Raw genomic sequence first — 25,737 nt, 5'->3', positions numbered from 1 at the left:
TGTGTCTATGGCAACTACGGGTATCCACTGTTATTCTCAAATGCCATTGAATAATTGATTTTTCGACTGTGACACTGAGTCTGTTGTGCTTGTGATTTGCGGAGGAGTGTTGTTAAAAACGCTTTTACCCTATAGATGTTATATGTGTCTGATGCACAGTATTAGGCACTGAGTACACAAACACACATGCAGAGTGCAGGTATGTTTCATACGGTGCATTTTTCTTGGGATGATTCATTTGTCACTGTATTTATATTTTCTCTCCGCTTTGTGATGCATCTGCAAACTCTGCTGAACAGTATGAGGGTCAGAAAATGCTCCAGATGATTCAGTGAATGATTTTTCTCCTCCATCATATCATTCAATCCAGTTCTCCACCATTTGAAATAGTTCATCCTAACACATGCCATTGATTGGTCTCAATTTCATCAATATTAATTCACTTATTGATCCAAATTTGCATCAATAGGTTTCAAGTGTCCCTCCGAGTGATTGACGGCTTTAATCTCTCTCCCTGTGCATTGTGCGTGTAAAAGAAAGATTAATTGGCATCAGATCAGACAAGTTGAACTGATCCATTAGATGCTTGTTGATTTCTGCTACTGTAACAGTGAAGAGTTGCCATGGAAATAGAACCTGAGCCCTAGCTCATACATTTTGAAAATCTCTGTTAACCCACCGAGGTGACCTTAACGCTACCCCATGAAATGAGAATATATATATGTATATATATATATATATGTGATGGTATGGGACGGTACGGTATGGTACTCTATGATATGGTACAGTATGATATTGTATATATATATATATACACACACACACACACACACACACACACACACACACACACACACACACACACACACACACACACACACACACACACACACACACACACACAGACAGATAGATGCATGTGTGTGTGTGTTTTTTGTTTTGATATCAAATGTAGCATCTTGAGAAAAGCTCACTTTGAAATTGATGGCAACAACACGTCTCAGGGCACCAGTTAAAGAACATTTATGAGACATTTGGGAGAGGGAGAGAATGTCCCATTCTTGTGTGATAGAGGATTCTACCTGCTCAACAGTTTTGGGTCTTCTTTTTCATATTTTTCATTTCATGATGCTCCAAATGTTTTCAGCTGGTCAAAGGTCTGGACTGCAGGCAGGCCAGTAGCACTCTTCTACTATGAAGCCATGCTGATGTAATAGCTGCAGTCTGCGATTTAACATTGTCTTGCTGAAATGTGCAAGGCCTCCCCTTGATATCATGTTAATGTTAGAGCATATGTTGCTGTTAAACCTATATATACCCTTCAGTATTGATGGTGCCTTTCCAGCTGCTCCTTGTGGACTTAAGCACCTCCATAGCATTAGAGATGCAGGCTTTTGAATTGACAGGTTATAACAAGTCATATGGCCCCTCTCCTCTGTGCTCATGATGTCCATGTTTGCCAAAAAGAATTTCTAATGCATCTGACCACAGAACAGTTTTGAACTTTGCCTCAGTCCATTTTAAGATTTTCTGGTTTATGTTCACATGTGGTTTCTTCTTTGCATGATAGAGCTTTGACCTGCATTTGTGGATGGCGCAGTGAACTGTGTTCACAGACAGTGATTTCTGGACGTGTTCCCGAGCCCATGCAGTGATTTCCATAACAGAATCATGCCTGTTTTTAATCCAGTGCCAATTGAGGGCCCAATGATCATGGGCATCCAAAATTGATTTTTGGCTTTCTGTACAAAGATTTCTCCAGATTCTCTCAACATTTGGATGATATTATGCACGGTAGATGATGAGATATTCAAAGTCTTTGAAATTTTAAATTGAGGAGCATTATTCTGAAATTGTTCCACAATTTGTAAACACAGTTTTTTGAAGACTGGTGAATATTTGCCCGTCTTTACTTCTGAGAAACTCTGCTTCTCAATGATGCGCGTTTTATTCCCAATCATATCACTGACCTGTTGCCAATTAACACAGTTAGTTGCAAAATGTTCTTCCAGTTTTTTCTTTTTTACTTTTTCAGCCTTTTGGTGCTCCTTGTCCCAGCTTTTTTTGAGACATGTTTCTGCCATCAAATTCAAAATGAGCAAATATTTTTCTTAAAACATTTTGTCAGTTTAAACATTTGTTCTGTTTTCTATGTGCTATTGTGAATAAAATATGAGTTTATGAGATTTACAAATCATTGTATTATGTTTTTATTTACATTTTACACCCCCCAAAAAAGCATAAGGGGAAGAGAATGGATGGATGGATGGATGGATGGATGGATGGATGGATGGATGGGGTTGTGCACACAGTCACTAGGTAAATCATTGCCATCTATCTCCCATAATCCATTTGCACTCAGTCAATTTCTTAATGGTGTATTCAGATGATCAGTAACCAAGTTGTGCATATCACACTGGCTTTCATGTGGTCATCACTAACTGGAAAATGCATGACAGGAGCAAATATTGGAACTCAATCACAAATGAAAGAACGAGACATAAAAGTGGAAGTTCTATACAACAAAGCTGATTAAACACCTGCTTGACTAATTAAATTACAGTCTGACGTTCACGTTTAAGAACCAACTGCAAGAGAATTGAAAAATATAAAGAAAGAATGTGAGTTTTCCCATTTTTGTTTTCAGTGAGAGGCTTTTCACAGATGATTCTTTTCAGCTTCTCTTTCTCTGAGGGTTTTCAGTTATTCGGACTCCTACTTTAAACAGTTGGGTTCAATTCAGACCCCATTTATCACTCTTTTCTTCTTTAAAAACGTATGTGATTTTTGTTGTTTTTCTTTTGGGATCATCTTCTCTTTATCACCCACTGTCATAGATACCGTTTGATTTTTTGGGAGGGGGGCTACAGCAGAATCGCCCCCAAACTGCAGCCTCTCACTGGTCCTCATCGCTCCATCATTATTCTGGTCCACACTATCAGTAAAGATTATTTACACATTTGGGGTTGTGGTCCTTGTGCATGAACACATTTCCACTCAGTATCTGGATATACAAACTTGTATTTATAGTGCATTTCTAAAGGTCATCTCTTCTATCAGAACACTCCTGCCTTTGTGTTTTGTTCTTGAACATTGTCCATTAAGGTTGAATTCATGCAGAGTCCTTTTCCCCAATCAGAGCCGCAACACTTACTCATCTGTTTTTAATACAAGCTTGTACAGAAAACTGTATTTTGTGTCATTTTGCAGTACAAACACTATGTCTTCAGTTATTAGCTGCATTGCTTTTTCTCTACCTGCTACTACTGCAACTATAAAGTCTCACAGTCTTATTTCTCACACATTCATTTGTATCCATGCTGCAGTTGTTGCATTGCTCACAGGTATTCTCACTTTTAGAGGTAGCCTATTTGACTTGACTCATTAGATTATGCACACATTTGCCCAAATTAAAAAAAAAATAGTAGAAAGAGATCCACAATGCACTTTTGAAACAGCTTCACAGTTTTGCACAGGGGTGAACACAGCTTTGCAGAAACTTTGAATTGATGATACAGCCCCCAGTGTCAGTGGAAGTGTGCATGGAGTCATAGGAGTCTTGAGGCAGTTGTGTCACTTTGGTAGTTGGGGCTCTTTAACCCCTTTCTTTTTTTCCTGACTGACTCATAAACTTAAAACATGCAGAAATAATGTGTCTATTCATGTGTGCATGTGAACTCTTATGTTTTCCTGTCAGCCCACTTGCTCATGTCAAAACAAGCTTAGAAGAGTGAAGAGGAAGAGAGAGATAAGTCAGTAAGGCTATCACTGAAACATCTAAAGCCTGCCCAGCCTGCATGTGTATGTGTGTGTGTGTGCTTGAGTGTATGTCTATGCGCTTTTAATGGTCTACTAATCCCAAATGCATTTGGCTGGCAAATTAATCCAACGTTTGTCTAGCCAAGCTCTAAAAACCCCCTTCTATCCCACACTCACATCTCCCTGCCTCTCCCCCGGTCTCTGCTTCTCTCTATCAACATCTATCTCCAGATGGTATCTTGGAGGTAGGTGTGATAGAGAAAGCGGGAGAGACAGACAGACACAGAGAGAAAGAGAGGGCGGATGACCTCAGCGGAGCCTCCTCATTGGAGCGCGTGGCGCGCCAGAGAGTGAGAGGAGAGGGGGGTACATTTGTTGCCATAGTGAAAAAGTAGATTAACCACCGTGAGCACGGTGCCCTGACGGACTCGTGAGGGATGCTGTGCTTCTCCAGGAGCATACACCTGTCCCGCAAGCAAAGGTAGGCTCCAACTTCTCTTTTTTTCCTTTCGTGGATAGAATTAGACATAGTGGCACGAGGACAGCGTGGATTATCTCATGAATGCTCTCTCTCTCTTTTTTTCTTTTTTGCTAAACCATGGGACTTCGTGTGTAGACATGCGTCTCAAAGTGACTAAGAGAAGAAGCGGCTTCGTCAAATGACCCGCTTTTACACTAATACGCCGATTTATAAGAGTAAAGTCAACATAAAAACAATAACAAGCTTTTTCATATCATAAAAAAAGGTGGCCAGATAATCATATAAAATTTTGAATTGTACTGTAATATTTACAGGCATATATTAATGAAATAATAAAAGTAAGCTATATTTTCAGTTATTTATTCAAAGTTAAACGCTATTTCAAAGAAACAATTAAATTTTCTTACAAAAAAAAGCTAAAATTGCTTAATGGCAGTAGTAGCCCGTGAGTGTCCGTGTTGAAACCTGTGCCCGGAGACGTTTCCAGGGGAGCGCGATATTTCCATTAGATTTGCATTGATTTTTTTTATCTTTACTGATTTGATCTTTGTGGGTCTTCTAAGTGGACGCCAGGCAAAGCAGTAGGTTAATGGCTCTTTACTCATCTGACTGCTATGAAACTTCAAATACTATCGATCTCCTCCACGGTGTCGTCGTCTCAGCCCAGTGTCACCTCTGAAGTCTGTTTGATCAGAGAGGAGACAGGGACTCACAGTCTAGCCCATCATCTTCTTCCTACACATACAGGGCAACTCACGGAGCAAAGCAAACCGTCGGATTTGTTGCGTTGCCCACTGTTAATCTATAGGATCTGCATCTAAATTTTGTTTGTGAAGGAATTAAGAGCGAAAGACAGCACCAACCGGCTACATGCCGGTCAGCCATAGGAAACTAGACAATGGCCTCACAGAATCAGTAAGCTCCGTCGTCACACACTGAACAGTGTTTTTGCTCGTTATGGATTTCACCCGGTTGTTCCCTCTGCTTGTGTGATTTATCGCGCCGTGTGTGGCGTTTCTGCGCGCTTTGGAGAAAAGAAAGTTGGGTCAGTACGTTGGATGTGGAGTTTAAGCTTGAAGCAACATTCATTTTTCTGCCCTGATTTGCTGAATTACACTCAAACCCTGTAAGGCGCTATTTTACAGCTTTCCTTTCAATGTTGTCTTCATTAATGCTGCCCCTCAGTGTGCTACACCAACTCATGTTTTGGCATTTTGCGACAGTTTACTTTAAAGGCGAGGCTATACGCTGAACATCCAGTCTCAATTTTAAAGTGGTGGTGGTGGTGGTGGTGTTAAGTTGGGAAAAAAAATGTGGGGATGGGGGAAAGGGAGAGCCAGTGGAGGATGTCACTGTCCGGCTCGAGGGCCATGACAAATAATAGGAGAGACACCATTTAACTGTTAATTAATATTATCAGTTTATTTGTCCAAAAACATTTTTAAGGGACTTTTTTATACTTTCATATTCAGTGTCTTTCTTTGCACATTTCAACTTCAAAGGTGACCTCTGAGCACCTACAAGGTGCCCAGACATTACACTGTTGGCTAATTGTGCTTATTATTTATAGTATTACTTTCTGCTTATGTTGTAAATAAATAAATAAGTGGGAAAGGAGAATGGATCTATTTGGGAATGTGCAGGAGAGATTACTGAATGCTTTACAAAGTAAATAAGAGCAACACAATGCGTGGAGCAGATTGGACAACAATAATTGTTTTAACAACCATCCATTGGGCATTGCCCAATGGATGGTTGTTAAAACAAAACATGCCTGGACAAAACGATCATTGGCAAAATTATTTCAGATCCTTTGGGCCACCATGGATTGGGCTTGTTCCAGTATATCCCATAGATCAGGTTGGGATCTGGGGAGTTTGGAGGCTAAATCACTGTATTTGGCTCTTTGTCCTGTTCCTGATTTTTCTCTTACAGTTTTTCCAGTGTGGCTGGGCACATTACCCTGCTTGAAGAGGCTGCTGCCATTTAACCAATTTTGTTTTATTCCAGCTCAGAGGACGGCTTGTTTTGGTGAGATGTAGAGTTCATGCTTTGCTGTGGTTACACAATGGCATTGCTTGTGTTTTAACAGTGCTTTGCTTATTAATCTAGGAAATTTCCCACTTTAACAAAGTGTGCTACACCCTTCAGGCAGTGTACAAGCTAATCGGCTTTTGAAAGAGTTAACATGTTTCATTGTTTTGTGGTCAAATGCACTTAAATCAATTGATTTAAAATTTTCCTCATAATTATCCAGAGCTTGATTTGTTCATTGGTCTCCAGTACTACCTTTGTCATTATAAGATTCTGCCAGATTCTTGTATTTTTTGGCCCTGTGTTCAAGTTACATACTGTAGGAAAAATCAAGAAAAAAAAAATGACCAGAGATGCACTTAGCTGCAGTTTGACAGCCATGAACAACTTGTACATTTTGTGTAAGTGTGGTGCTGTTTCTACAACTGAAATAGAGCGGACAACAGACATGCAACCTGCTTGCTTTTTGTGGCAGTCAATAAAACAGTAATTAAGAGTTATGAATAAGCAATGAAAGACAAATGATGTTACTAATGCTATGTACAAATGGGAACAAATCTCTTACTTTGAGAGACACCTAAATGGATCCCAATGGTATAGGTACTTGCATGAAGCTCCAGGTTTTTGACAAGCTTGTGTCATGTGCTCTTGCAATTGCATTTTGTGCTCATTTTGGAATGGTACATTTCTCCCCCTTTTGGCCACTGATGGACTCCATAAAGAAACAGACAAAAAAATAAAAAAATAAAAAATCAGACCACACTATAACCTAAATGGATTAGAGTAACAATCATGGCTTATTGTTTTACATGACAAAAAAAAAGAGTTTACAGATAAACTCTGACACTCCATGGATTTTCTTTTGGGTTTAGTCTACAGTTGTACAGTACAGCTGTACAGTATGTCTATTATTCACAGCAAGACTATTGTGATTTGTCTTCATTTTCACCACATCAGGTTAGTGGGAGGAAGGGCAGGAGGATGTGGAAAGATAGATGAGGTGAAGGAAAAATGAGAAAAAGAAACTGAATGACCTATGGGCACGCTGTCTCAATCATAAACAGCAAAGGGTTGAGAGGGAAATAGAAAAGTGGAGGTAAATGGGGAAGCGGGTGTTTGAGTGCAATTGGATAGAGGTAAAATTGCAAAAAAAAAAAAAATGGTGGATACATTTATAAAGATGGAGAGGAGAAGGGGGCAGAGTGGGGTTTGCGGAGGATGAGATATGGGGGAGAGGGGCTGAGAAGAGGGAGGAAAAGGGGCGGGATGAAGAAGAGGTGTTTGGAGAGAGGCTCAGGTGTGCGTGACTGGAAAACGGAGGAAGCTCGGAAGCTGCACAGCGACCAGAGGCAGCTTGACATTGGACTGCACATTATCAGCAGTGTCATTTCTCCTCGGTAGGAACTTGCGCTCCAATTATCAAACGGGACCGTGCCAGTGTTGTCGGAGGGACACACAGGCTCCTAGGTAAGGCTTAATATTCAAATTATGCATGCACATGCCCTTAATGAAAGACCTCCGTGATGCCTGCCTCTGTATTCTGCTCAGAGTCATACTGTCGCACTTTGTTATAATCCACTGTTCTTGCAGTATTCCTAAATGGACTTAGTTGCAGTTACACGTGGGCTAGTGATCCTTGAATTACACGGGTACGCTGTAACCTAGTTAAAGAAAGCAGCCAATTGCACTGATGTATAGGAGAAACAGGCATGCTGTTAAGACAGAGAAGAACCAGAAAGGCGGTTTTCACTGCTGCATGTTGGAGCTGTGTTCATTTCAGACGGTGTCTCTGTCATGTTTCGCACATTTCGATCGCGTGTTCGGTTCGGTGCAGATGGTGGACTCTTATTTTTTTTTTTTTTTTTTTTTGCGGTTGACGGATACAGCGCTGCGCCAGTCGATGTTGTTGTCTCTGGATTTGATTTCTCCTTGGAGAGAGGCAGTTTGAGCAGACGTTGTACGTGCGTGTCAGCGATTAAGCACTTGCAAAGCATCACATCATTCAATTAATTAATTTAAAATGATGGTACAGGAAGATCAACGAAACCACAAAGGACTAAAACAAATGCACCTCGCTGAAAACTGATGATAGTCTTACTGCTGATGGAGGCTGCAAGTCCCAGTTAAACATTGCAGGATAAGTGCTCTAAGGTCACATCTTGTTTGGGGGAGTTGTGCAGTCGCACCTTGTCTGATGTGGCTGCAGCAGGTGAAGTATTTACTGTGTATGCCTGTTGACAATGACATGTATGACATCTGCATGCCATTCATATAGGGAGCCTGTGGTGATCAGTGCTCAACAGCAGGCCTATACTGACACACTTACTGGCTATCAAATGTCCACATCAGCTTTGGTGCACTGGACTTAAAGAAATTGTATTGCTGTGTGTTAGACGTTGCAGACAGGTGAAATGTAACATCAGAGAGGTCACGCTCAGTAAAAATCAGAGCATGAAAATACAACATAAATGCACCAACCAACCAAATAAAAACATAAATATGATTCTGAAAGCAAGTGTTGGTGTCTCCAAACCTCGGTGCTATCCTTCATCAGAGCACCAGTAACAGCTCCTACGTAGCACTGAGATGATTCTAGAAACAAGGCAGCAATTAGCACGACAAAAATAAACCTTTAGTCTTTTTAAAACCTGCAAAGCATCTTGTGTCAAGGGCTTTGTGCAAAAAAAAAAAAAAAAAAACCCAACCAAACAAACATAAAAAGTACCTCTCTCTAATGGGGAACAGGAGGCACATGGAGAGGACTATTGTTACAAGCCCACTCAGCAAAAGCCTTCCCTGCACAAGTGAATGTGCACACAACACAAAAAGCAATATGACACATTTCAGATGACAGCAAATAATTAAAAAAGCACTATTGAGCCAGATCATGGTGCCTGTGTGTTTCATGCTGAAATATTATGTGGTATATCACATTTAAATTATTTATTTATGTTTTTGCAGATTATTTTAAATAAGCCTGACACACATAGTTGATGGCATCTGCCATTTCTCTGGATTGTATAAACACACACTGCAAGCACTGAAGTAATTCCTTGTTAGCATCAGGAAGGCGCCTGATAAACTTTTCATTTTGTTTTTCACACAATATGATGCAAACTGAAGACTTCTGATAACATTTCAGACTTAAATGTCATGTTTATCCAACCTGTTTGATAAAGGTCACAGATGCTCTTTTTGGGATATTTTGCAGGCACCTGTGAAATATGAATTTGTGCATTTTCACCAGTATACTCAGAGAAAAGACGATGAAACATGTAGATATCCGTTCGTCTTATACGTGTCAGAACTCGTGTGCTGTTAAACAAGCACACCAGAGAATTAGGGTAAGAAAATTCCTCTTCACTCTTAAATCTATGTGGGTAAATGCACATCTCTTTGTATTTGCCACACAAGGCACCTTCATTTTACATGATATGTGTCTCTCTGTCCGAACGTCTATTCTGCATAATGGCAGTGAGCTTACTAATGTACATCTGTCTTAGGGTGCTTTCTTCTCCCCTCATTTAACCTGTCAGAGTGTGCAGTCAGTGGAGAGCTTTTACCGTCAAACACAAACTGCTCAGATGATGAAAAGCACAACTATGATCTGTGCCGAAAACTCCAGACACTGCCCCCTGCCCCATCATTAAATGCAAACACAAGCGTCTGTGCATCATAGAGAACAAGATAAAGAAAATAAATGCATCTGGGTACAAACAACGCTTCTAAATTGAGTGTAATTGTCAATGTCCCCATTTAATACGCAGTAAATTAAATGCTCTCTCAACACATGAAGCAGCGTGCAAGGCCGAGGGGGAGGGAGAGTGTTTGTTTCAGCCTGGGTTGTGTGTTTCGGTCTGTATAAAAGTTGATTTGGAAGGTTTTATTATGCCCCTGTGCATAGTTTAGATAGAGCCAGAGATATAATGCCTAATGGCGTGTACAAGATGTTTGTTTAGGGAATAAGGATTTTACTTTCTTTTCGGGTCGGCCTCCGCAACAAGAGAGCGACACGGGGGGGGGGCTGACAGACAGACACAGCATGTATGTGACTGAGTGTGCAATGCAGAAGCAGTGGGTCGTCTGAGGGAGAGAGAAATGATGAAATGAATGCGGTGAAGCGGATTTTGGTGTGGGGGTAATGTGTGTCTGGTGTGCAGTGAAATTCTAAGGAAAGGGGATTCTTCATCCTATCTTTACAAACATGTCAGTAGAAAGAGAAAAGAGGAGGCCAAGACAGAAGTGCAGTTGCGTCAATGATAGAGACGGAGTGCATGTGAGACAGAGCAGAGTTTTGTTTGATTTGTTCATTACTGGAGCAGCAGTTAGCCCTGCTGCCATCCTGACACTGTCACGTTAATTACGTTCAGAGAGACTCTGTCCCCTGGTGCCTCTTTTTATCGCTCATGCCTTCTTCCTCTATTTCTCATCCCCTACTCTGTCTCTGTCTTCTTCTACCTTCTTCAGCATCTCTGTTTCTTTCTCCTCTTTTCCTTTTTATGCATGTTCCTCCATCTTCTCTCCATCTGTCTTTTTGTCTAAGTCTCTCCACTGCCTTCCCCTTTTCACTGCTTTCCACATTTTTCTCTCTCTTTCCCCCAAACACCACTCTGCTAACCGCTGACATCCCTGCCACGACCTTGATCCTGTTTTGCATAAGCAGTGGATGCCATCCTCTGCTGAACTGTCCCAGCTCCCCTGCTGTTTACGGTCAATTAAATTTCTCAGTTGCAGTAGAGTAAAGTATTTGTGCAGCTTCGGGGTTAAGCAAATTACAAGTCTAACCCATTAATGCAGAGGGATGGCTACTTGAAAGCTTTCCCAAAGGATGAAACTGATGCCCCAGCATTTGGCTGACTGTTAAACACAGGGTTCTTGGTGTACTTCTCTTAGCTAGATGTGTCCCATATGCCGGTTTGAATCATCCACTTAGTAGCTGACTTGCCCGTGTTTTGCGACGGGGATTTTTTCACTGTTGCCTAAACTCTGCACTTCATTAAAGGAATACTTTCTATAATTTATAAATAACAAGACACATGGAATGCTCAGCATTCTTTGCCAGAACAAAAGGAATACAAAATAACACCAAAAGCACTTTTTTTTTGCCAAAGGATGTATAGCAGTTTTGGTTCAGTTTGAAAACAATTTAGACTTTAGACTTTATTAATCCCACGCTGGGGAAATTCAGTTGTTACAGCAGCACAAGGGTCAGGGAGGAAAAGTGAAGAAAAAAAAAAACTGTTGAAAATGCAGACTCAATAAAATACATGAGTAATTTCTGGTATGTACAAATGGTTACGACATACAGTGAAAACTGTAATGTTAAAATCACAAGTGATTAGTTTAGAGAGACCACCCAAAATTCACTGTTTGAGTAATACTATTAAAGCAGCAGGAGAATTAGCTATAGCACACCCTCAAATTTGATTTAGATAGAGTTGGGGGGCAGACACTTGAGGACTGACTTGTGGTATGCTATGTTAATTGTTTTCCTTGGTACTCATCATTGCTTTTAAACAGCGGAGTTAAGCTTCACGGACCAAAACATAAAAAGGAATTAAAGAGAGAAAAAGAGGCCTCTAATGGGTTTATGTGCAGTCATTGGCATTATAGTTGTTGTGTGCTGTAGAAAACTCCTCACAGCAGCTGGGAGGTGTGATACAGATGCTAGGAACAAAGAAGTGCTCCTACAAGGATGGCTAATGCAATAATTCTTTTTTTAAATTTTATTTGCACAACATGCATCCACATTAGCATGAAAATGATCAGAATTACAAAAAGTGATGTAGAAAATGTGAGCTTAGGCTCTAGAGCCTAGTTTTCAACACTTTCCACACAGTAGCTGGAAAAAAAGCACATCACCACCTGATATGGGTCGTTCAGAAAATGCATTTTTCAGTCTGCGCTTAAAGGGGCTGAACCAGTACTCGCATATACTTCTTGATTTTTTTTTTTACATATTTGTCACACTTACATGTTTCACATCATCAAACAAATGTTAATATTAGACAAAGATAACCCGAGTATATACAAAATGCAGTTTTTAAATGATGATAAAATTTATTAAGGGTAATAAGCTGTTCAAACCTACCTGGCCCTTTGTGAAAGTGTAATTCCCCTGCCTTGTTACATCATGAATTAACTTTATTCTTTGGAAAGCTGACTTTGGCAACCAGGCCTGATCACCTGTTGAATCAAGAATGCCCTTAAATAGACCCTGTCTGACAAAAGGAAGCAGGCTAAAAGATCTCAAAAAAGCAGCATATCTAAAGAATCTAAGATCTAAAGAAACAGCTGAGAAACCGCTATCAGTCTGGAAATTAAAATTCCTCCAAGAGCGTGTGGATGACTCATCCAGGAGGTCACAAAAGAACCCAGAACAACATTTAAAGGACTGTAGGCTTCACTTGGCTCAGTTGTCAGTTTTCATGAATCAACAATAAGAAAGAGACTGGGCAAAAATGGCATCCATGGGAGAGCTCCAAGACAAGACAATAACAAGGCAAAAGTTGAACATTTTGGAAGGTTTGAGTTCTGCTACATTTTGAGTAAAACTTACACAGCATTTTATAAAATTCCTCCACAGTGATGTGAAAGACTCATTCCCAGTTCTTGCTGCCAGGGATGGCATAACCAATTACTAGGTTTAGGGGGCAATTATTTTTTGTCACACAGGAGCAGGTAGGTTTGAACAGCTTATTTCCCTGAATAAATGAAATCATCATTTAAAAACTACAGTTGGTATTTACTCGGGTTATCTTTGTCTAATATTAAAATTTGATTATCTGTAGGTGTGAAAAATATGCAAAAAAATAAGAAATCCAGAAGGGGGCAAATACTTTTTTTTTAACAGCGATTTCATTATAAATAAATGCAATATATGGGAAATATTAATACTTAACAAACCATCCAATTATACATAAATGCTGAAAAGACTGTGCAATGTCAGCTGTCCATCACCAGCCTCCTGCATTCTTCATCTTTAACACAATTACAGACCCAGGTTACTGTTAGTGATGTAAAGTAAAAAGTTCACACTACTAAACAAACCTGTGCAGCTACTTTTTCTTCTCATAGGTTTATGCAAACATTCCTGTCTGTCACCAATTTATCTGCCTTATAAGTGGAGAAGCCTGAAGTTGTTACAGCCAATGAGACTTAGCCCAAATTGTCTTTTAAATTTCCCAGGTTGCACTGCTGCACCCGCCATTGCTGTGATGGTCCCACCTTGAACTCCAGAGGAAACACAAACGAGTCGGAAGAAAGGATCGTACTGGGATCATCAGTTTTCAAAAACTCCTCTGCTCCAAAAGCTCATGCCATGGCCAGGAAAACAGTTTCTCGGACAAATAGTTCCCTGTGATGGCTCAATAAAACCAAGTTGAGGTCTGCTTCTCCTTAGTAACCCTAAAGCACCAAGATGATGCTTTGGCTGCTGCTAGTTTTGTCCATTATGCCGGGTCCTGATCAAGCTGACTCTGCCCAGTCCAATGAACGACGAGTTGTAGCACACATGCCTGGTGACATCATCATTGGAGCATTGTTCTCTGTCCATCACCAGCCTCCTGCTGACAAGGTAATGTGGTGTTTTTGTGTCTGTATGGAGGGATGTGTGTGTAATTATGGATGGATTTCAAAGAAACACCATATTTTTCACATTAGAGACAGAAAATTTATGAGGTATGTATTTTGTCCAATCTGTTGTACCAAGGGTTAAAATGTTGCTCTGCTTCTAAGACCCAAAGAATGCTTTCAATTTGTAGAATGGGTACCTACCTCTACGTGAGTCCATCGACATTCAAGTTCCATTAGCTGCCCCGGGAACCAGAAGTCACCCACTGACATTTAAGCTTTTTCCATCTCATTAAGGATAATTTCAAACAGGAAAAAAATCCGAACATGGCAGCTATGTGACTACAAAACCAATATTATTCCAGCAGTGAAGCACCCGTGTATTAAAAGCATAGCCTCATGCATTCATGTGGGTAAAACAATATATAATCTAAATGTCAATTCACTTTGGCTTGATTTCTATTTCGTCTGCTTTGTCTGCTCAGGTGCATGAGCGCAAGTGTGGTGCGGTGCGAGAGCAGTACGGCATTCAGAGGGTGGAGGCCATGATGCATACATTGGACCGAATTAATGCTGACCCGCACATCCTTCCCAACATCAGCCTGGGCTGTGAGATCAGGGACTCCTGCTGGCACTCAGCTGTGGCTCTGGAGCAGAGCATCGAGTTCATACGGGATTCACTGGTCTCCTCTGATGAGGCTGAGGAGTGGGGTGGAGGAAGTTCTTGGGGAGGGGGAGGAGGTGGAGGAGGGGCGCTGAAGTGCTCAGACCCCTCTGCCACTCCAATGCGGGGGAAGAAACCCATTGTGGGTTTAATTGGACCTGGGTCAAGCTCAGTGGCCATCCAGGTCCAGAACCTGCTACAGCTATTCAACATACCACAGATTGCCTACTCTGCCACCAGTATGGACCTCAGCGATAAGGTGAGCCCCTTTCCTTGTAGACAAATGCTACTGAAGCTCTACAGTTGCAGACACATAAATATTATATCAATTAAATCAATTATAGAGAAAATCTATTACTGTCACTTTAACTTAATTATGCAAAGTTATCTATTATTCATTGAGTTGAAAGCCCTGCATGCTCCTGCAAAACACAGCCTGACACTCATTTTGTTTCCATTGTTTCAGAGCCTTTACAAATACTTTATGCGGGTGGTGCCTTCAGATGCCCAGCAGGCAAGAGCTATGGTGGACATTGTCAAGAGATACAACTGGAGCTATGTTTCTGCAATACACACCGAAGGTACAGTCACCCACGCAGGCTCTTATGTTTTTCTTTTGTCCTTTTCTCTTTTTTTCTCTGTGTTTTTGCCTCATTATACTGTGTTCTTGGCTCTTCTATATATTTATTTGCCTGAAATTCTTTCAAATGCAACCACATCCAAGTAGAAAGACATCTGAAATCTGTGATGCATCAAGCAAAAAAGAACTTTCTCAGAAATTCCAGCCAAAATGGAAAAGCAGAAAAAATTGTCTTTGAAACAAGGCAGGGGTGTTTTATGAGCGCAAAGACGTGAAGGAAGTGGGGGAGAGGAATGTAACTGACGAGTTCAGCCGCACTGTAGTAGCACTGCAGCTGAGAGTAAGAGAGAAATGGTTATTAAAGAGATGAGCTTTCAGCTTATGAAAGGAAATGTGATAAAAATGGAATTACTGTAGCTGGGCTAAAGCTACCTATATGCCAAGAAGCTGATGGAGAGTAGATCAGCAGGTAATGATCAGAGGACAGCGGGGGTCACGAGAGCTATAAGTTATACCAGAGCTCGAAAAAAAAAAAAAAAAAGCCTCTATCCTCAATGACGAATAACAAGGGAAAAACATGTGAATACCTGGAGGTGGGTTGTGTAGTACAGACAGAGAAAGTACTTGTAGGAGTTGTGTGACTCATTCATTCACTCTCTCACGCTGAAGTTTGCGGTGAGTCGAGTCACTTGTTATGCTGGTGGAAGATGCTGAAGATAGTGCAACAGCTACCTGAACTGCAGTACAATGAGTACTTCTGTGCCTGCTGAGAGAATAGCTACTCAACCTGAAAGTGTGTGATAAAGAGCGATCAACACACACACACACACACACACACACACACACACACACACACACACACACACACACACACACACACACACACACATACACATCAAGGACTGTTGATCATGGCCTCTGGCTTTGCCTCCAGCTGTTTCAGCCGCTTTTGAATTGAGATATAAAGAGTGTGTGTGTGTGTGTGTGTGTGTGTGTGTGTGTAATTATCTAAGAGGATGTATGGATACATGCATGTAGGTTCATGCATACAAAAGAAATTAGTTTGTTATGTGTGCTGAGAAACAGCTGATATAATCAGATCTGTTCATCTGAACAAACAAGAATGATCAGTGCTGCCTGAAAGTGCGGAGATGCTCAGTGTTTTGTACCCTGAGATTTGCTAACAAGAGTGCCACAAGTCAGTACGAAGTAATTTGCGCTAGTGTGCCTAAATGACTTTCATACACTATAAATTTCTCTCACACCTGCTTATACTGTAGGGCTGTGTTAAAGCTGATTGAGCAAGAGTGAGCATATGACTCACTGAACCCTGGTAACATTGATTGATTCTAGTAAAACCTCGTGAAATGAAATCCTTATTTGCTTTAGTTCTCCTCCACTGAAACTGAAAAGGGATTTTATTCACAGATGTTGAGACATATTTATAAATCTGTCAGAATTTGTTTATGTAAATGAAAAGCTACAGACAAATCACCCCGCATATTTAGAACAGTATGGTGTGTATGTGTGGCATTTGTGTTTCCCTTCTAATGAGTGTGCATTTGTGGCCTTACCTATAATGTTATAGGAGCATGTACACAGATGAGCAGTATAAACCACTGACAGGTAAATTGAATACACTGGTCATCTCATTACAAGCCAGTGTTATGTACAGAAGCCTTGGGTCCTGGCATTCATATAAATGTATTACTTTGACATGTACCACCCACCTAAACATTGTTGCCGACTATACGAGAGCCCCTTATGGTAACAGTCTTCTCCAACAGGATAGTGTGCCTCAATACACAGCAAAAAACCCTTAAAAACAGGGCAAGAAACGCAACAAAGAGTGCAAAAGATTGATCAAACCTCCAAACTGCCCACATCCTGCTCTGATCTAGAGTCTGCTGGATGCACTGGAACAAACCTGATTCACAGAAGCCCCATTGCACGGACCACAGGACCCAGAGGATTTGCTGCTGACGTCCTGGTGCCAGATACCACATGACACCCCCAGAGTCAGGACTGTTCTGGCAGCACATGGGAAATCTACACGATATTATCAACATTTACATAGAAATTTGTGCTTGAGAGAGTGTTTGGGGATTCTTATGTGTGGGGAAAATACCAGTCTTTTCAGTTACACAGTTTAACATAGTTTGACCTTGGAACTGGTTTGACCTTGGAACTGGGTCAGATTCTGCCATCTTAAACACAAAACATGAACAAAATAATTAGTGAGACGGAAGAGAGAATGGACAAAAAAGGCAAGAGATGGAAAAGGCAATGGAGAACAGAAGGGGCAAGACTTGGAAGGTGGTGGTGGGGAGAAAATTCAGGAAAAATAAAGGAATTGAAAGATTTATCATAAAAAAGGAGCAAGATGAATTGGGTATAGGGAACAACTGGGGAAGAGAAAATGTGGGAACCAATGATAATAATGCCAGACAACATCAGAAGACCGAGTGCAATGTGTGTGTGTGTGTGTGTGTGTGTGTGTGTGTGTGTGTGTGTGTGTGTGTGTGTGTGTGTGTGTGTGTGTTAGGATGTGGAGTGCCTACAATAGATAAGAGAGCATAAAGGAGCTGAAGATTCAGAAAAAGATTGGTGGTACTGTTGTTGGGTGTTACAGAGACTCATTAAATCTCTGCATTAAAATTTTGCATCTGGAGGCAAAAGACAGGGGAAAGTGATATGCAAGATACTGGAATACATGGAATATCAGCAAAGTCATTACATTGAAGTAATGAAATACTGATTTTTTTTTTTCTCTTTTCTCAGTGGGAGGATATAAGGTGCATCACTGTATTTGTGCATGTAATATGTTGATTTTATTACTGTTTGTTGGTCCTGTAATGCAGACAAGTCTCTCTGGGCCTGACAGAATGTCTTTTCAGTTGTGATTGCATTGCTAAAATCAATGCTTGTGATAGATGTAAGAACTCCAGAGCCAAGCACTTTTCCACAACCTCTAATGCAAAATAACAGGTTCTCTCCATAACTCAGGTTTAATGGGTGCTTGTTCTTTTGTGAATACATTGATGTCTGTTCTTCAAACGTCAAATGTTACAGATTTTTCAAATCCAACTCCCACTGACACACAGTGACTTCTAGTTGCGCTAGAATTTAATTTACCTCATCCAATTCTGATTTAAATTCATCAAATAGGCTTAACAGAGAAGTAGTAAAAGCTCATTATATAGACATCATTAGGTTTTCTTTTGGGCACTTTTGCCGCAGATTCCTGAGGTGAGGCAGGAAAAAAAACCATAAGACTGTTACTATAGATGTGCAATGCAGCACCTCAGATATACTGTGTTCCAAAAAATTTGATGAAATAGTATCAAGACAATTGAAGGGTCAATTGCATACAATGTTTACACCCAAATAAAAAAAAAAAAACATTACATAAATGAAATTTTAATTTAGCTGATATCTGTGGGACAGTGGCAGAAACTCTGGCAGTTCTTGGAATAAAGCCTTTGTAGAGCACCTCGGGGAGACCTGCCTGTAGCCGAAGATGCTTATCTACTTCGCTAAATGCTGTGGAGGGAAAGGGAGGTGCTGCCCACTATTTACTGTCAGCATTTTCCTAATGCACCATCCATCATTGATCATATGTATGGGTACCACACAGAAAAAATGTGTGTAAATTCTGTACAATCTCACGTGATGATCACAATCTGTTGTGAGTCTGATAATTCACACTAACGGCTGCAGTTGGGTTGGCATGTTCAGTGTGACTTTCAACAGACAGAATCATCATTATCATCGTCCACCACACTGAGTTTATTTCTTTGTTTCACTCTCTCTATGCAGCCTCCCTCTTCCATTTTTCCCTGTGTTCCTCTGTTCACCTCGATCCAATTCAGCTGAATGGGTTTTATTGGCATGGTATTTGACATGTGTCAGCCCGGCGCGCTGTAACAGAAGTTGATCAATCTCTCAATAAATCAAGATGTCAACCTTCCCTCCACCTCTTCCTCTTTACCCACACTCCCATTTTGTCTTTTCTTGTTTCTTTCCCCTGTTTGTCTTTATTGGCTCATTTGATCCTGGCACTGCAGCTTCTCCCTTTCATCCTCTGTGTTTTGTCTCCCCCTCTGTTCTCACTGTCCTCCTTTCTGCCATTGTTTCTCTCACTCAGACTCTGAAACAAAACATGGTCTTTGCCTATTTAACTCCTCTGTCTTTTCAGGATTGAGGAAGAGGAAAGTAGGAGGGGGTTAGGAAGGGCATTGTAGAGAAAGGTTTAATGAATGGGAAAGAAGAGAATGACTGAATCTGGTAGTGTTGCCTAAGGGTGAAGATTCAAAGTGGGCCAGTTTCTAGATGGGTCCCCAAACCCGTGGTTTAATGAGCATGGGGTCACAGGACTACATCTACTCAAACTAGCTTATCCTCAGGTTTCAGAACTCATGTTCAGGGAATCTATTTATAGTGGTTTGTCAGACATTCTTCAGACCAGACTTTATGAAGAGGTATTAACTACATGGTCATTAAAAGGGAAAAATGTCTGACCTACTGCTTATGCTTTTAATGGGAATAAATGATTGTTGGTATGCAATAGAAGGAATCTGTATAGGAAATATAACATTTCTGCTGAGTAAATTACGAGATTTGGAAAATTTGAAAATCTCATATAAAACATAACAAATGTTTAAAAGGTGAAAATGTACCATTATAAGAAAAATATTAGTTTCCCATTCTGGTCTGACAGAGGATTCTAGCTGCTCAACAGTCCTGCGTGGTCTTTATCATATTTTTCATTTCATGATCCTCCAAATGTTTTCAGTTGGAGAAAGGTCGGGACTGAAGGCAGGCCAGTTCAGCACCCAGACTCTTCTGCTATGAAACCCATTGTATTAGATGCCATATATGGTTTAGCATTATCATCTCAATATATCAGACAAAGACATCATCTGGATGTGAGCATGTGTTGCTGTAAAAACTATATATACCTTTCAGCATTGATGGTCCCTTTCCAGATGTGCAAGTTGAATCAGCAATGTAGGCTCATGAACATAGTGCTCAGTCCTCTTTATTCCAGAGGATGTGGTGTTCATGTTTTCCAAAAATAATTTCAAATTTGAATTCATGGGGCCACAGATCATTTATCCATTTTGCCTCAGTCCATTTCAAATGGGCTTTGGAAATGAGAAGATGGCAGTGTTTCTGGATCACGTTCACATACGGCTTCTTCTTAGTGTGATAGAGCTTTAACCTGCATTTGTAGATGGCACAGTGAACTTCCCACTACATGGGCTGCGTTCCTGAGTGTTCATGCAGTGATTTCCATGACAGAATCATGCCTGTTTTAATGCAGTGCTGCCTGAAGGTCCATAGATTGCGAGCATCCAATTTTGATTTTCATCTTTTTCCCTTGTGCACAGTGATTTCTCCAGATTCCTGGAATCTTTTGATGATATTATGCACTGCAGATGATGAGATATTCAAGGTCTTTTCAATTCTATATTGAGGGACATTATTCTGAAATTCTTCCACAATTTGGAGGCACAGCTGTTTTCAGATTGGTGAACTTCTGTCCAGCTTTACTTCTGAGAAACTCTCCCTCTCTGAGATTACCGACCTGTTGCCAATTAACACGATTAGTTAGAACATGATCCTTCAGCTGTTTTTTTTAGTACCACTTTTGTTGCCCGTGTACCAAAATATTTGAGGTGTGTTGCTTCCATCAAATTCAAGATGAGCTAATATTTTTATGAAATAGTAAAATGTCTCAGTTTAAACATTTATGTTTTCTGTGACCTATTGTTAATAAAATATGAGTTTGTGAGATTAGCCAATGATTGCATTCTGTTTTTATTTATATTTTACACAGCGTCCCAAGTTAATTTTTTTCTCCCCAAGCCTGTATATCAGCTGTGTATTGGGTTCAGTTCAAAATCATATAGTTTTAGCAAAAAGAAAGAGACCCACAGTGTGACTAGCAAGGCCACAAATTTAGCATAACACTCACTGACTTTGCACCTATTTATTAATTCCTTACAATGACATGGAAAGAAATGAAGACATATTGTAAAGTCAGCTAATCTGAAGCATGCATGTGAAAACGTGCACTCCATCACTCCACCAGAAGTGATGCTGGGTTTGAGAAGAAAAGGGAGAAGATAAGAGAAGTAGAGCGATCCAAAGGAAGATGACTAGATCTTCAGTTTTTAAATTTTGCTCCATTTTGTTTAGGAGGGAATTTAGAAAAACACTATGAAGGCAGGGTGAGGAAACTTGCATGTAACAGACCTGAAGAGTGACAAGATGGTAACTGAGAAGGATTCGGGATGGGTGAGGGAGGGTAATAAGAGGAGAAAAGAAAGGGCCACCTGTCTGTGTATCTTGAATTTTACTGCTTGTTTAGCTGCTGTTGAGAGGACGGGGAGGAGAAGGAAGGAGCTAAAGCTTGATGAGCAGGTGTTTCACAGAAGGCAGAAGACCTCTCCAGTGTGGCAATGCTGCAGATGAGGAAAGACTGAGGAAGGAAATGGTGGAGGGGTACAAAAATGAGAACAGTGCTAGGAGGTTTTTGTTTCTTTTTATAGAGATCAGATGAAAACATGATTTTGCTGTTCATTAATGAACACTGTCTTTGTCAAATAATGTGTAAATGAAATCAAAAGGTGTGCCAGTGTTGGCTGGTAAGTATAAGTAGTCAAGTTAGTTTTGGAACCAGTGCTGAGAAAGAGAGGACAGCTCCTAGTTGAAGCCCTTGTATGTGTGTGGGGCCGGTTTTGTTGGGGCGGGGGGGGAGCAACAGTGTGTTTGTTTGACAGTGCGTTAGTATTGTTGAGTAGAACAGAAAGAGTGAATGTGTAACAGAGAGAGAGACACAGAAAAAGAGAAATAAAGAGACCCATGGCAGGCTTACTGAAAGAGAAAGGGAAAAAAAAAAAAGAGAGCGAGATGTCTCGCACATAAATCCCTGTTGAGTCCTGAGTGAAGTAGGTTACAAGCTTTATCGATTTTGATGATGGTAACTGTGTGTGTGTGTGTGTGTGTGTGTGTGTGTGTGTGTGTGTGTGTGTGTGTGTGTGTGTGTATGTGTGTGTGTGTCAAAGGATGGTCTGTACCATCTGTCTCCCACTCCTCTCACTGAGACACTAATTACAGGACTTTACACTTCACTCCACCACACTGACTGGCCTGACTACAGACAGACACACACACACACACACACACACACACACACACACACACACACACACACACACACACACACACACACACACACACACACACACACAGTGAGATCCATATTGGTCCGGGACTGTGGGACCTCTAATTTATGTGTAATTTTTCTCTTCCTCTTTTCTCCTTTGGCCTTTTCTTTTTCCTCCTCTTCAATTTATGTGCTGGACAGATCAATGATACCTAATTAGGCTGCAATGTGTTACAAACACATAAGAAGGAGCAAACATTAGAGATGAAAAGTGATAAAAAAGAGGGGAGTTTTGATCTTTTCTTCATTGAGAAGGGAAGGAGATAAGAGGGAAGAAGAGGAAAAATTAGAGAGGGGGAATCCTATCATGTTCTTTGCCAGTGTGTACAACCCTTCATTAGCATAAATTCCAGGTCACCCACTTTCTCTGGCAAAGAAAGGGGTGCCACAGTGGGGAGATGCTTTCTCTGACACAAATTTCAGCAGGCAGGCATCTATCTATCTGCAGTCAGGCCCACAATCTGTTGGACTAAGACAATTTTTGCAGTTTTGCCTCTGTGCACCACCACAATGGATTTTCAGACAATCAAGCTGTGATTGAAGTGCAGACTTTCAGCTTTGATTCAAGGAACTTTATAAAAAAAATTGCATCAACTATTTAGGAGTCACAGCCATTTTTGCACATTCAGAGGTCTGAAATATATTCAAAGTGTTGAATTTGTATTTTATAACTTTTCACTTTAATTTTAAATATGAGGCCCAAAGAGATGAGAGTGCAAGTGAGGGAGGCCATCATTAGACTAATAAAAAGCAAACCTATCAGACAGATGGCAAAAACATTAGGAGTGGCAAAATCAACAATCTGCAGCATTGTTAAACAGAGGGACTGAACTGGCCAGTTCAGCAACACCAAAAAGGCCTGAAAGACCACAGAAGAAAATAAAATGGATAATAACAGAATTATTTCCATGGTTAAGGAAACAATTTCAAAACATCTAAATGAGTCAAGAACACTCTTGAAGAGGTAGGCGGATTAGTGTCAAAGTCTTCATGAATATAAACAACAAGATGTAGACCACTGGTTACACCCAATAACAAGAAGGTCAGATTAGAGCAGTGGTTCTCAAATCCAGGCCTCGTGGCCCACTGTCCTGCAGGTTTTAGATGTGTCTCTGCTTCAATACACCTGAGTCAAATATAGAAGTCATTAGCAGGACTCTGGAGAACTTGATTGCATACTGAGGAGGTAATTCAGCCATTTGATTCAGGTGTGTTGGATCAGGGACACATCTAAAACCTGCAAGACACTGGGCCACGAGGCCTGGATTTGAGTACCACTGGATTAGAGTTTGACAGAAAACATAGCTTGAACAGTTCTAGAAAAAAAATCTTTGGAGAGATCGAACCATAATTAACCTGTGATGGTAACATGATGGTAGAGATCTGACGCATACCATATACTGCAAATCTGTCTGTCTGTCTATGCAAATGCGTGAATGTTGAATCCAGCATTAAATGATCAGCATTAGCATTAACTTGCTAACTTTCTACTACAAAATTAAAATAAATAAATAAAAATTGTGCAACCCATCATTTCACTTGTATTTGTAGTAGTGAGAATTCATCTGAAGTGGACTCTCACCTGCTGTGAGATAAATGTGAGAAAGGGCAACTTCGGACAATGTCTAGACTTGATTCTCCTGACATTTGAAAATAACTCATCTATCTCTCTGTGTCCTCCCATCTGTCGACGCAGAGACACATTCCTCTTCTTTTCAAAAAACTTGTTTCAAGTAATTCTACCTCAAAACTGAACAGATTAAAAACCTTTTTGTGGATTTCTAGGGAACTATGGTGAAAGTGGAATGGGGGCGTTCAAGGACATGGCAGCCAAGGAGGGCATCTGCATCGCCCACTCTGGTAAGAGACACAGGTCAAAATAACCATAGTAAAATAAACAGTATGAGTCATAAACATTATAGAAATTAGTAGTCAGGAAAAGGCTGGATGGAATTTTAGTTAGTATATAGTTTAATACTGATTTGAAAGCAATAAAGCAGAAGTTCATCACCCACATAAAGTACTGCTTGGCACTAGTAAAGGCATCTGGTACAGCTTTTGGCAATGTTAGGTTTGACAGCCTAATATTGTCAACACAAACAACTTGTTAAACACAAGTTCAAATTCCTTTAAAATACTAAATAATGCAAAATAAACAGGAATATTTTATAATGAAGGTGAGGTTGTAAGTCATCGTGTTATTCAGGTTTGAATTTTTTTTTTTGTGAAATGTTTACATTGTGAGTGCCACATGAGAGTCACAGACCTGTGTTTGGATTTCTGTGACAGGGAAAATCTGGAGCAATGCCGGAGAGCAGAGCTTTGATCGACTGCTGGAGAGACTGAGAGCCCATCTGCCTAAGGCCAGAGTAGTAGCCTGTTTCTGTGAAGGCATGACTGTCCGTAATATCCTCATGGCTATGAGACGCCAAGGACTAGTCGGAGAGTTTCTTCTCATCGGCAGGTTAGTAGGGCTGAAATGTAATTTCTGTTGATAGATCTTGGCTTTATAGGATTTTTCCCAGCAGCATGAATCTCTGCTTTTATCCCTGCACTCTCTATAACATGCAACTCAGGTGGACCAACGGATTCTTGATCACGTCTGTATACAGTCCACAGTGTTACTAATCCTACTTGCTTGCCCCGTGGCTAATGCTGTAGCCAAGGGGCAAGGCTTTTGGAATTGGAGGTTTTCTGTTTTTTCTTTGCAGTTCTGCAGGCTTTGGTTTCATAACAGGTTATGTGTAAATAAAAAGAATGATTGGTTGTTATGGCCAGAATGCAGTCTCAGCATATGCTATCATATGAAAAAGATTTTGCTTTTCATTAGCCTTTAAGGTTTATTTGCATTTATGAACTGACGGACTGACAGGAAGGCTAGAAAACATTGCCCCAGAGGTGTCTGTCTGTCAGCAGATTAGTCATTGGGTGTGCAGACTGCAATATTAATAAATCAAAAAAAAAAAAAAAAAAGAAAGAAAGAAGAAACAGCAGCAGTTAGTTTGAAAATAATGATACAAATTTGTCCTTGGCAAAGCAGATGCTGTGGCTCTGTGCTTTTCTCTAACCTAATCCTGTTAACTACTGATAACTGCAGACACAGACCTATTTAGAGTTGCTGCAAGTAAATAACTGATCAATACTTGTCAATCAATACATAATATTTTGATAACAAATTAACAATTTAATTGGTTTCATATTTTCAAATTAAAGGGATTCCTGCCTTTCCTTGTCTGATATTACAGCTGATCTTTTTTTTTTTTTAAGGAATTTGGACTTTTAATGAATTCATGTTGCACTGTAGGTGATTGGGATGATTCTGTCCCACAGTTTTTACATGTTTAGATATCAGTTGATTAACTGTGAACATAATCAGAAGATTAAGTGTCAGTGATAACCATTGTAGTCCCACA

General features: G+C 40.4%; 1 protein-coding gene across 1 annotated transcript in view; it reads left to right on the top strand.

Moving 5' to 3' along the window:
* Positions 1 to 4,159: 4,159 nt before the first annotated feature.
* Positions 4,160 to 25,737, top strand: part of grm5b (glutamate receptor, metabotropic 5b) — a 67,275-nt gene continuing 45,697 nt past the window's right edge. Inside the window, exons 1-6 of the mRNA XM_030743861.1 lie at positions 4,160 to 4,240; positions 13,463 to 13,850; positions 14,332 to 14,769; positions 14,977 to 15,091; positions 24,110 to 24,184; positions 24,614 to 24,788. Coding sequence (XP_030599721.1) covers positions 13,695 to 13,850; positions 14,332 to 14,769; positions 14,977 to 15,091; positions 24,110 to 24,184; positions 24,614 to 24,788 — 959 coding nt within the window. The 5' untranslated portion in view covers positions 4,160 to 4,240; positions 13,463 to 13,694. The remainder of the gene's footprint in view (positions 4,241 to 13,462; positions 13,851 to 14,331; positions 14,770 to 14,976; positions 15,092 to 24,109; positions 24,185 to 24,613; positions 24,789 to 25,737) is intronic.

This window comes from Archocentrus centrarchus, chromosome 13 (assembly GCF_007364275.1).
Source record: "Archocentrus centrarchus isolate MPI-CPG fArcCen1 chromosome 13, fArcCen1, whole genome shotgun sequence".
Classification (NCBI taxonomy): domain Eukaryota; kingdom Metazoa; phylum Chordata; class Actinopteri; order Cichliformes; family Cichlidae; genus Archocentrus; species Archocentrus centrarchus.
The sequence above is the reverse complement of the archived record's forward strand: the minus strand, read 5'-3'. Positions and strand labels throughout refer to the sequence as shown.